At 43.3% G+C, this 13,691-nt stretch overlaps 1 protein-coding gene across 8 annotated transcripts in view; it reads left to right on the top strand.

Moving 5' to 3' along the window:
- The window catches only part of SLC7A2 (solute carrier family 7 member 2), a 149,237-nt gene that overhangs the window by 96,982 nt on the left and 38,564 nt on the right, over positions 1 to 13,691 (top strand). For all 8 annotated transcript variants that reach the window (XM_063920839.1, XM_063920835.1, XM_063920837.1 and 5 more), the window contains 3 exons: positions 2,211 to 2,376; positions 5,888 to 6,024; positions 8,769 to 8,991. In XM_063920839.1, coding sequence (XP_063776909.1) covers positions 2,211 to 2,376; positions 5,888 to 6,024; positions 8,769 to 8,991 — 526 coding nt within the window. The remainder of the gene's footprint in view (positions 1 to 2,210; positions 2,377 to 5,887; positions 6,025 to 8,768; positions 8,992 to 13,691) is intronic.

Raw genomic sequence — 13,691 nt, 5'->3', positions numbered from 1 at the left:
TTTACTAAGCAGTGATAAGAGCGGAGAAGTGAGCCAGTGGAGAAGTTGCCTCATCAACCAATCAGAAGCTCTGTATCATTTTATAGTATGCAAATTAGATGTTACTTCAGTGCTGATTGGTTGCCATGGGCAACTTCTCCACTGGCTCACTTCTCTGCTCTTATCACTGCTTAGTAAATGTCCCTGTAAGTCACCATAGAGTTAATGAAATAAGATGCAAAATAAAAAATAGGCATTGCTTCTTTTTAACAAGTATTTACGGACTACAAATGAAGATGGAATTTAGAGTAGCCGTAGAACAGGTCAAAGCTCACAACACATTCACAAATAGTAGCATTCTCAAATATATAATCCAAGTAGTGTGAGTGCAAAAGGTGCTTGGCGGCTGTAAACACATGACATTTGTTAATCCTTGTTCATCGGCTTTTTATGTTGCACACACTGTGATTGGCCTTCTTCTCCTGTGAGCTTAAATTACGCGGCAAGCTTTGGGAGAACCTTGATAGATTTGTGAATTAAATAGTGATTGACATTTGGCGGAATTTGAAAATTTGCCGAGTACGACAGGAGAAATGGCCATTGATAATGTAAAAGCCATGATTACATTTTCATTCATTTTCATTGCCCTCTCCATAGCAAAGGTCACCTCTCTGTAATTATTTGAATGCTAGTTGGATCTGTCACCTACATCTCTATTACTTGTAATGACACCAGAATTCAGGAAATGGAGTGCGATTAGCAAATACAGAAGACAGAAGAGACAAATATAAAAAGTACAAATATATAAGCCTCAAATACATGTAAAAAACAGAAAATGTTGAATGGCAAATGTTCAGTTTGTAAACATCACACTGCTGATCTTACTATACATTAGAGCCGCATGCCAAGAATAGGTAATGCTTGAAGTGTTGACCGTTATTGAAAGCACTGAATGCTGGGAGCAGGAGGGGGAGGGGGGTGGGGGTGGGTTAATGTTTGCACAGGATATGTGTGACTGAGTGCATAGCTGAAAGTATGGATGAAACACTGACATCTAATCAGTGGCAACAATGGAATAAGCATTAAGATAAGGTGACAAGTGGGAAAGTATCTTCCGTTGTCTTTATTGTGCATCGTTTAGTGTAATGTACAGTATATGTTAGACTTGATTGTCGATTTTGCTAACGCAGCAAAATCTGCGACCATACTAACATGCTGGGGGCCGCCCAGCACAGGTCAAGCCTGCCCAGCATGTGTGGCTCCTCCCCGCAATACAATCGCAATTCAGTTGCGATCGCAATGAATAGAGGTAGACTGCTGCCTACGCAGCATGGCTGCGTTTGCAGGGCGTTCCTGCTCCATGGTTCCACTCGCAGGAAATGCAGGGGACGGCATGGGGCTGCCCTGAAAACAGCCATGACATGCCTGCATTTCCTGCTCTACTCCCCTCCCAATGATGCGCTGCCGCCCCCAGACATCTGTTGCCTGTCATTCACCATGTGATCACATCCTTCCACGATGCGATCGCATGGTGAAGGGTTGTGCACGTGCACTGTACTGAATGCGGCGCATGCAGTGGCTGCATTCAACTCTGAATAAGACCCTTGGTTTTACGTTCTCCCTCTGTGCAGGCTATGAGCATAGGTGTTGTATCTGCTACCTTTGTGCCTACTAATGGGGAATAGAAGGGAAATAATAGCAATTATATTGGATATGAGTTTTGCTAAAGATTTACTATCAACATCTTAGAAAATAGGTAAAATCTTATAATTAAAATATATGGTATGAGCCAATTTAGGAAGCAGACATACAATAGCTTTTCCAGAGAATGTACCTAGCTTGGGGCCTTATTCAGTTTTGTTAGCAAACAAAAAAAGCAACCTAATGGGCAAAACCATGTGCAGTGCAGGTGGGGCAGATGTAACATGTGCAGAGAGAGTTAGATTTGGGTGGTGACTGTTCAAACTGAAATCTAAATTGCAGTGTAAAAATAAAGCAGCCAGTATTTACTATGCACAGAAACAATATAACCCACCCAAATCTAACTCCTTCTGCACATGTTACATCTGCCCCACCTGCAGTGCAACATGGTTTTGCCCATTGGTGCTTTTCTGGTTTTCTAACAATCCTGAATACCCCCTTGGACCTGGATGTTGCACAGATCAGAACATGACAGTGATGAGATATACTGTAAACTTCTATTAGAGTATTTGTGTATTTTCATCCTCTAGGCTTGTTGTCATTCGGAGTGAAGGAGTCTGCCTGGGTGAACAAGGTGTTCACAGCAGTAAATGTGCTTGTCCTCTTGTTTGTCATGATTGGTGGATTTGTGAAAGGAGATCCTCAAAACTGGAAGATAACAGAGTCATTTCTTCAGAATATCTCTGCTCCACCAGGGTAAGACTGTCATATTCTGCTTTATAATTGGTGCTGACAAGCACAGTTCCTAGACAGAATGCCAACCTTACAGTATATACCAGCCTCATTAACTCCTACTGCTAATGGAGAATGCAGTTGTCTGTGGACTTACCGGTTGGAGGGTTCTCACCAGCTAAATCCCAATTAATGTGAAATGATGACACCAGTATTAAACAACAAAAAAACAAACAATTAATCCAGAATAGAAGTCACTGTTTCTGTGACAGAAAGATGACTATCTCCATCTGCCAGAACAAATGGCCCCTTGCTTTACAGAAATGAAGTTTAGAAATGACCACCTTTGGTGTACTCATTGATACTGCTAATGACAAAGGCAGTAAAGATCTCACTGATCTCAAAAAATTACCAAATCCAGCTAAATAACCAGCTGAAATTCTTAGTAAATTGAAGATTTTTGTAGAGAAAAAGAATAAATGGAAAGTCTATGGGATGGCGCCTCATAAAACAGCTATGTACCAATGATTACCACAAGAGTTAATAAAAAAAACGAATGGTATTGTTCAACGAGTTGTCCAACATACTATCGGGTATATTCAATTGAGATCGGATCCATTCCGACATGCATTTGGTGGAATGGATCCGACAATGGCTATTCAATGCCCATCTCAATTCAACTTTAAAAAAGTCAAATTGAGATGAGGGACAGGAGAGGGGGGAGAGGGGGGGAGACCAGCGGGGAGACGGGGGACAGCCGCGGGCACACGGGGGACCGCAGCGCTGCAGGAGGATGTGGCACAGCCGCCAGATCTCACAGCAGCATCCACCCGGCTCTAGCAAGCGGGACCTCACTTGCAGGAGCTGGGTGGACGCTGCCGTGAGCGGCGGCTATGACACATCCAGCTGCAGCACTGTGCTGTAGCACTGCTGTCCCCTGTCTGCCCGCGGCTATCCCCCCCCCCTTCCCTCTCCTCCTCTCAGGTCCCTCATCTCAGTTCGACTTTTTTTTAAGTCGAACTGAGATGGTCGGAACCCCTTCCGACCAGAAAAAGTCAAAAACTGCCGTCTTTCCGACAAGACGGCAGTTTCGAGCGTAATTGAATATACCCCTATATTTTCACTCAAACGCGTATAGTTTGTAGAAAACAAAAAAGTATATAGTGTGCACACATAGGGCCTAATTCAGACCTGGTCCCACGCAGGCTATTTTTTGCACTGCTGCGACCAGGTAATCGCCGCCCACAGGGGAGCGGCGCCGGCGCATGCGCAGTTCTGACCCGATCGCACCGATGCGATAAACTGCAGCGTGCGATGGGGTCAGAATGACCCCCAATATTCAGTACACGGGATAATGTATCCACTACTATAATATTTATCAAATAACTGCAAGTTATACTGTATGAATATTAAATATTGCCAGAGAGTTCTGTGATTATATAAAAGCATAAGTCAGGGCTGAAATCAAATCAATCTCGAGTTACTTTGGTTACCATAATAATATGTAGTAGGAGAAAATAGGATAAACTGAAGTGATGACCAGAACTTACTGATTTATAAGCAGTTACTCTACATCATGATCAATGTTTATATAATTATAATTTACAGGGGTTTATATTGTACATGTATTGACATCACCTGTGTTTTACAGAACAAGTTATGTTCTTTGACAGTGTATGTACAAAGCTACATTGTAACGGCTGGGAGGTTGGGGCACAGGGCACATGCTGTCTCCGTTGCTGTCTGCGCTGCCGTGCTGGTGGGGAAGGTGAATGGATACCGTGCTTATGAGTGCGGCGCCCATTCACCGCACAGACTGAGGGTGGGGGCAGCCCAGCAGCAGCTTCCAGAGTGCTGGGCTTGCAGGTACCCCGGGGTCCCGAACAGGTGCAGAACAGGTCTTACAATATCGCTCATAGACCCCCCTTAGCTGTAGCATGATTGACATTCTACAGCATGTGGGGGTTGACAACCAGAACCCTTCTTCAAATTGGGGGTGTCACTGTTTTGCAGGTGTGCCAGGCCCAGGGTCTATGCCATCAGACGTAGACTACCTGAACCCAGCTGTCCAGATCCTACAGTCAGTCTGAGTATGCTTCAGCTTACTGTATGCAGACGGAACACGGTCTGTTACCATCCCGAGTTGCAATGATGTCGCAATGCTACGTTCTCAGATGCGGCACTTGGATCTCGCATATGCATGCAGTAGAAGTGTATCTCCTACAGGTACCTTGAGCTGCATTTGCATTTTTGCTGTACGGAATTGCACAGCGCTTCCTTGTGCTGCCCTGTGTTTCCCTGGGTATGGTTTGTTGGGTCTACAGTAACAAGGTCGACAGTCATTAGGTCGACCACTATTGGTCGACAGTGACTAGGTCGATACATGAAATAGGTCGACGTGGTCATTAGGACGACGTGGATAAGTTCGATATGGAAAAATGTCGACATAAGTTTTTAATGTTTTTTTTTTTGTGTGTCGCTTCACTTGCCATGCTTCAGGCAAGGTGCCTCGCTAATCTACTGCTGAGCTCGGCACAGGTTCCCAATCGTAGTCCACGTGGATCGTAAAGTATGAAAAAAGTTCAAAAATGTTCTAAAAATTTGAAAAACGCATGTCGACCTTTTAATGTGTCGACCTTTGCCACGTCGACATAGTGAACATGTCGACATAATTATCGTGACGACCTAATGAGCATCGACCTAAAGACCGGATACCGTTTCCCTGCAGCTGTGCAATCCCTTACAAATCTGAATTAAACCCTAAGCACCAAATATAAGTGACAACATTAAGAAAAAATATAAGAAGCAACAATAAGCACCAAATATAATTAATGACATTACTAGAAACCAATGTAAATAGCACTAAGCACAAAATACAACTAAATAACAATACTAAGCACCAAACAACTTTAAGAAGGAAATATAAGTAACGACAACACTAACCACAACATCTAAAGGTCCATACACACGGAGCGATTTTGACTGAGCGATTCACCTTGAACTGGCAGTAGGCAATTTTGACTATCTTTACCAGCAATTTTGACTAAGTGTGCAAGCGATTTTGGCTATGGACAATTTTTACTAACTCATTTAAATAGGGGGATGCTTTTACTTTTCCAGCGACATAGTGAAAATTGACTTGCCTGCACAGTCTATTTTTCCCAGCGATAGCGACCTGGTGGGGATGCGAATCGCTATCGCTCGCTGTGTACACACGGAGCGTTATGCACTAACTTTCTTAGCGATTTTGATTATATAGTCAAAATTGCTGAGCCACATCGCTCCGTGTGTACACAGATTAAGTTACAAAATCATTAAGCACCAAATGTAAGCAATGCCATCACCAGGCACATAAACTAGGGATATGCTAAAGCCACATATATGAATGCAATTTATATATTACAAAATAATATAATCAAAAGGAATATATGAGCATAAAGTAATTTGCATGTCAACAACATAAATTGTGCATTGAATTATTGTATATGCTGTTCTAGGGCCGTATAATAAATGCTTTCACATCTTTTCCTCTCAGCAACTTTGTGACATACGAAAATGTGACAAGTAAACACGGGGCTGGAGGCTTCATGCCATATGGGATGACTGGGATGCTGGCTGGTGCTGCCACTTGTTTCTATGCCTTCGTTGGATTTGACTGCATTGCAACAACCGGTAAGAACTAGTGTGCACTTTAAATAGACAGCTGAGGACTTGATAGGCCTAGTGCATGAAGCTGGCTGGAATACAGCTCAGGATACAAAGTCATTTCTCACAAGAGAGCAGGAAAATCTGGCAGGCTAGCAGAACAGTAATATCTGTGTATACATATGTACTAGTAATGCCAGTAGGTTCTATTTATGTATGTCACCATTTCCTTAATGCTAGTTGTTTATGTTTTTTTGTTGATTTAAATTGAACAAGTCTTTTCATTGTGTAGGTCCTATGTTTATAGCTAGAAAGTCAATAGGTCGATACCAGATGGTCTGCAGGGTCAAAAGGTCAACAGTTAAATGGTTGACATGGACTTAGGTTGCAGGGTCAAAAGGTAGACATGTAAATGGTCGATGTGTCTTTTTAATAAAACAAAATATTTATTTTAACCTTAATCCTAACCCTAAATCTAACCCTCTCCCAGGTGCCTAATCCTAACCACCCCCTTCAGCAGCCTAACCCTAACCCTCCCCAAAGTGCCTTACCCAAACCGTTCCCTCCGACAGCCTAACCCTAACCCTCCCCAAAGTGCCAAACCATAACCGTTCCGTCCGGCAGCCTAACCCTAACCCTCCCCAAAGTGCCTAACCCAAACGGTTCCCTCCGGCAGCCTAACCTCCCCAAAGTGCCTTACCCAAACCGTTCCCTCCGGCAGCCGAACCCTAACCATCCCCAAAGTGCCAAACCATAATCATTCCCTCTGGCAGCCTAACCCTAACCCTCCCCAAAGTGCCAAACCATAATCGTTCCCTCCGGCAGCTTAACCCTAACCCTCTCCAAAGTACTTTACCCAAACCGTTCCCTCCGGCAGCCTAACCCTAACCATCCCCAAAGTGCCAAACCATAATCATTCCCTCCGGCAGCCTAACCCTAACCCTCCCCAAAGTGCCTTACCCAAACCGTTCCCTCCGGCAGCCTAACCCTAACCCTCCCCAAAGTGCCAAACCATAACCGTTCCCTCCGGCAGCCTAACCCTAACCCTCCCCAAAGTGCCAAACCATAATCATTCCCTCTGGCAGCCTAACCCTAACCCTCCCCAAAGTGCCTAACCCAAACTGTTCCCTCTGGCCGCCTAACCCTAACCTTCCCCAAAGGGCCAAATTATAATCGTTCCCTCCGGCAGCGTAACCCTAACCCTCCCCAAAGTGCCAAACCATAACCATTCCCCCCCCCCCTGCAGCCTAATCCTCCCAAAAGTACCTAAACCTAAAAAGTATGAAAAAACATGTGTGAACCTTTTTTTAATGTGTCGACCATCTGCATCTGAACCTTTTGAACCTGTCACCTAAGTCCACGTCAACCATTTAACTGTCGACCTTTTGGCCCTGTCGAACTATTGACTGTCTGCCATCTGGTGTTGACTTATTGGCTGTCTGCCTATTTACTGTCAATCTTCCATCCGGATACCATAGTGATTTTGAGCTTTAGACAGAGGTGAATGTCCATTTGTTTCTGGAACATGGGTCTAATTCAGGGATGGATGCTAAATGCACCCACTAAATGCTAAAGACGCCCACTGCATACTTTTGTGATCTGCTGCAGCATCACTAATCTTAATAATGGCCTTCAGAATGGAACTACTCTGATTCTATAGGCTGGTAATAGTTTCATATTCAATTGATCAACTGATACTGACATTGCTGTATTAGTGACCAGTCCATTCATGCGATTCAGTTAGTGAGGACAGGGCTGAAAATGATAGTGGCAATGTCCTGATGTTGGGTGAGGGGGTGAGGGGGAATTGTAAGCAGGAAGTCACATATTAAGAGTTAGATATTAGAGGGATCTGGTCCTCCAGCAGCACAAAGTAATATGTAGTCACATTGGGTCTAATTCAGATCTGATTGCAGCAGCAGATTTATTAGCTAATGGGGAAAACCATGTGCACTGCAGGTGGGGCAGATATAACATCATACCTCCCAACATGACGCTCTCCAGGAGGGACAAAATGATCTGCTCCTGGACTTCCCTTTTAACTTATGACTGCCAGCACCTGTTTTGAACTGGTTAATGTTTAAGAAAGGTGTTTCAGCACAGGTGATGGCAATCATAAATTAAGATGGAAGTCCAGGAGCAGAGCATTCTGTCCCTCCTGAAAAGGGTCATGTTGGGAGGTATGCAACATGTGCAGAGAGAGTAAGATTTGGGTGAGTTATATTGTTTCTGTGCAGGGTAAATACTGGCTGCTTTATTTTTACACTGCAATTTAGATTCAGTTTGAACACACCCCAGCCAAATCTAAATCTCTCTGCACATGTTATATCTGCCCCCCCCCCCCCCCCCTGCAGTGCACATGGTTTTGCCCATAAGCTGACATATTTGCTGCTGCGATCAGATCTAAATTAGGCCCATTATACACACCTACGCACTAAAGTAATTTTTGTCAGAATCCACTTTTGGGGTGAAAATAGAGCATACAAAGGAGACCCACACATATGGAGAGAACATACAAACCACACACACATAGGATCCTGCACCAAATTAAAACCATTACCCCAGCAAGTTATCTTTTTTTTGTACGTTATCATAAACTTAGTTATATAGTAAACACTTTATGAAATAGAGATTTGCCCTTGGAATATGTAATACATGAATAACTTATTATGCAGTGGTCATTTCTGTTATAAGCAGATGTGTGTGGCCACATAAACCCCGTGGTCATGGCATCTCTCTCACCACATGTGCTTCTGCCTGTCTGTCTGCAGGAGAGGAAGTCAGGAATCCGCAACGAGCAATACCCATTGGAATTGTCACCTCCTTGCTGGTGTGCTTTATGGCCTACTTCGGAGTGTCAGCAGCCCTGACATTAATGATGCCATATTACTTGTTAGATGAGAAGAGCCCTCTTCCTGTTGCATTTGAGTATGTTGGCTGGGGTCCCGCTAAATACGTTGTAGCCGTTGGGTCTCTCTGTGCTCTCTCAACCAGGTAAATATCTAATGTCTGACCAAGCCTATGACACAGATGTTTGCTCTCAAGTAAGTGTGTTATGCAAGTACAGCTACCACCCCATAGAGGGAGGTCCCTAGTCTGGGAACATTAGCTTCGACCACTGCTGCTAGTACTGTATACCAAACAGCAGCCTTTCCAGCTGTGTATTTTGGTGACAAACTGGCTGTGTGTAACACAGTCATTTACTATCTAGCAGTTTACAGACACTGCGCAGTGGAGTCCAAGCTTTTGTCCTCTTTATTCAGCTATGTACTGGCAAAATGGGTCTGTCATTGTGTCTACTGGCAGGAAGTCTGCTGTGCATAGGAGTAATCCCCCTGGTAATAGGAGATCTCCCTATAATCGCAAATGTAACATCTTGAGATGTTGCCATATACACAATGGGGGTAATTCAGAGTTGATCGCAGCAGCAAATTTGTTAGCAGTTGGCCAAAACTACAGTATGTGCACTGCAGGGTAGGGTGTAGATATAACATGTGCAGAGAGTTAGGTTTGGGTGGGTTATTTTGTTTCTATGCAGGGTAAATACTGGCTGCTTTATTGTTACACTGCAATTAGATTTCAGTTTGAACACACCCCACCCAAATCCAACTCTCTCTGCACATGTTATATCTGTCCCCCTGCAGTGCACATGGTTTTGCCCAACTGCTAACAAATTTGCTGCTGCAGTCAACTCTGAATTACCCCCAATGTTATTAACAGCACATTTATACAAGGCAATTTTTGTACTAGGCTTAGTGCTTCTTTAAGATGAATTAAATACATTGTGAGCTGGTGTGGACCTATGGGAATGGAAACTAGTTTAGAGAGCTTGGTTTAAAGACACAGGGACAGATGGGCTAAGCCTTGGAGAGAGATAAAGTGGACAGAGATAAACTACCAACCAACCAGCTCCTGTCATTTTTCAAGCACAGCATAGAACATGACAGTTAGGAGCTGATTGGCTGGCACTTTATCTCTCTCCACTGTATCACTCTCCAAGGCTAAGTACATCTCCCCCACTGACTCTGAAATGAAAGCTGTAATTAAAGTCCAAGAACCTGGTTGTGCCTTCCTTTACTAGTGTAATTGGTTTTCTTGTGCGTAAATGCCTGATGCAGACTTGAACGCCTGTTTGTGGAACATATGTTGCATGTGTTTGCACTGCGCGTGCTCCGGAACCAAGCGTACGCAAGTATGGGCGATGCAGAGCTATACGCATTTGAAGCGCATCTCCACTTGCATCTGAAGGGGAGCGAATCTTTGCTGTAACTGGGACTCTCTTATATAGCTAACATTCCATTAGGGCATGTCGACCGAACTCTGGACTGTGTTGAGTTGGAGTAGATAAGTCTGTTACCGTTTGCATCTGGTGTAAGTGAGCCCCGACGATGATGACGACTAGAAAACTACACATAGGGTCCACTCGCAAAGATGTGTTCAACTCTGCATGAGGGAGAATATAGGCCCTCATTCGGAGTTGTTCGCTCGCAAGCTGCTTTTAGCAGCTTTGCACACGCTAAGCCGCCGCCTACTGGGAGTGAATCTTAGCATAGTAGATTTGCGAACGAAAGATTAGCAGAATTGCGAATAGACATTTCTTAGCAGTTTCTGAGTAGCTCCAGACTTACTCAGCCATTGCGATGAGTTCAGTCAGTTTCGTTCCTGGTTTGACGTCACAAACACACCCAGCGTTCACCCAGACACTCCCCCGTTTCTTCAGACACTCCCGCGTTTTTCCCAGAAACGGCAGCGTTTTTTCACACTCCCATAAAACTCCCATAAAACGGCCAGTTTCCGCCCAGAAACACCCACTTCCTGTCAATCACACTACGATCACCAGAACAAAGAAAAAACCTCGTAATGTCGTGAGTAAAATATCAAACTTAATAGCAAATTTACTTGGCGCAGGCGCACTGCGGACATTGCGCATGCGCATTAGCGACTAATCGCTCCGTTGCGGAAAAAAAAATAACGAGCGATCAACTCGGAATGACCACCATAGTTCTGTGTGCACAATGCCTCAGCAACTATGGCCTACTCAGGATCAACTCTGCATCAGGCCCAGGCCAAAGTCCTGTTCATTGTATGCCTGAGGTACACTGTATACTGCAAACAGTTACACTTCTAATCATTCTGTGCTTCTGCCATAACAAGAGCAGTAAATGGAGAATCAACATTCTGCATTTATTCCAGAGACTGATGATGTCTTTCACAAAATATGCTTCTGCCACTAGGTCTTTCACCTGTGAGGCCATTCCAGTTATTGCTCTTACCATGTGCTCTCTAGATCAGAGATCCTCAACTTTGTCCTCAACTATCCCCCACCATCATTTGGCAATTTTGCTGGGTTATTTTATCTGCAATTGTTTATTTGTTCAATGTTTTAATTTTAAGGGTCCATACACACTGGTCTATTGCCGGCCGAGGTGCCCGTCGGACGACCCGACGGCTGGGGAGGGGGGGGGGGGGGGGGGGGAGGTGACGGGGAGAGTAAAGTTTCTTAACTCCCCCCGTCACCTGGCCCCATAGCCCTGCATGCTAATATGGACAATATTGGCCATATTGGCCTGCATGCATAAACGAGCCGGGACAAACGATGAACGAGCGTGGGGCCACACAGCATTCATCATTGGTGCCTACACACTGAACGATATGAACGATATCTCGTTCATTAATGAACAAGATCATTCATATCTTTCAGTGTAATCAGCCAGTGTGTAGGGCCCATTAGAGTGAGACAATAAACATTGAAACAATAAACTGAGTAAATTTCAATAAAAACTGCAAAATGGGATTGTCCTAAAGCTTCTAATGTTATGCTACAGTATGCTATCCTAGTATAATAGAATCTTCAAGTTTGAACTCAGTAATTCTATCAAATGCTAGAAGTATAATATTTTACAGCCAAGAACCCAGGCGCAGTGGTTACAATTTTGCAGTAAATATAGTAAAATAATTTACTCTTGGCGGTGGTTACAAAAAAAAAGAAAATAAATATGTGGCTGACTCCTCTACTCTAGTACTACGGGGTTTATTTAGTAACTGTTGGTCTGTAAAATCCGGAGCTTCTGATTGTGTTATGCCCGAAATTTAAAAGGGCAATGCTTTTAGTAGCAAGACATGGCTAGTAAAATCATTGCTCTTTCAATTTAATCTATGAACATATTAAGAAGTGGCAGGTTTTACATTCTAACACTTAGTAAAGAAACCCCCATGTCGGTAATTATCTCCTTTGTTTTATCTGGTGGAAAAATTGTTATTACTAGCATTATAGTTTATATAAGTTTTACTTATACAGACCAGTAAAAACATGATGGAGGCCATTTACGAAGTGACAACAAAGCACTTTGGTTTTACATTGCTGGACAATGATGGCGCTGTATTTTCTATTTTTCAATATAAAAGTTTATTGAAAGGTCACAAAGAATAAATACTGTACATTGGGAAATATTCTATTAGTAGCTGAACTTTACCACTGCTAATAGAATTGCCGGGGGCTATCCTATTAGTCCCAATGCCAGCATCCTTTTATAGTTAAGAGAGGGGAAAGAGGGAAAGAAAAAGCTTCAGTAGAGGATGGTGTGGCAGACTGTTTGAAGAGAACGAAGAGGAGAATCAGAGAGACAAATACATAAGAGCAAATAGAGGAAAAGAAGATTCTAATGGGTGGACACCAATCTACAGGATGAGGAATCTCATCGTCACTCAAATGGATAGGGTGCATTTTATGAAATGAGCCAGGGGCCCCAAACCTTATCAAAGGATTTGGAGGAATTCTTAAGAATACTGGTCGTGTATTCTATACGATGCTTATACCAAATTTGAGATACAGTTGAAGGTAACAAAGAAAGAGCTAGTTGTTTCCAATCAGCAGCTAACTGGTAGCAAAACTATATTTTGGTGCTTGGTTGCTATTGGACGACTGAAAGGGAGGAGGAAAAATTTAGGTTTGCACAGGATGGGAATTTGGAGAATATGGGATATGAGATTAATAACTTCCTGCCAGAAATTTTAGATTTTTGGACATGACCACCAAATATGGAGGAAAGTACCTTCAGAGGCGCAGCTTCTCCATCATCTGTTCGATTTGTCTGGAACCTTTTGATAAGACGGTTTGGTACATAGTACTATCTGTATAGCAACTTGTAAACATTTTCTTTATGTTAACACAAATCAGGCTGGAGGCAGCACTTTCCCAGATCTCAGACCAATCATCCTCATCCAATACACCACCCAAGTTTGTCTCCCAAGCAGTTTTGTTGGGGTCAAGTAAAGAGGATGATTCTTCAGGCAACAGTGACTATAAAGAAGAGATTAAACCTTTGGTCGAGGACCACCTAAGGGATAGAGATTCGAAAGTCGTTGGGGGGCCTATGAGAGAGATGCTGTTTTACCTTAGGGTAAAAGTGTCTAAACTGAAGGATTTAATAAAAAAAATCCATAAATGGATGGCCAGCTTAGATTGGAGTTCCGAGAATGAAGGAATGTCACCATTCTAAATTAGGTCATTTAAATATGTGATTCCACCCTCCCTCCAATGACGGAGTGATTTCTGGACACACCTGAGGTAAAGTCAGGATTATGAAAAAGCCGTACAAGTGGGGCACTCATATGATGGCAGTGTGTCTCAATACTGCTTAATAAGTGCTTATTTATAGCTTGTATAGCTGATGAGAGAGAGAAAGAGAGAGAGA

The sequence above is a fragment of the Pseudophryne corroboree genome, chromosome 1 (assembly GCF_028390025.1).
Source record: "Pseudophryne corroboree isolate aPseCor3 chromosome 1, aPseCor3.hap2, whole genome shotgun sequence".
Classification (NCBI taxonomy): Eukaryota; Metazoa; Chordata; class Amphibia; order Anura; family Myobatrachidae; genus Pseudophryne; species Pseudophryne corroboree.
Note: the sequence above shows the minus strand (reverse complement) of the source record. Positions and strands in the feature narration are given on the sequence as shown.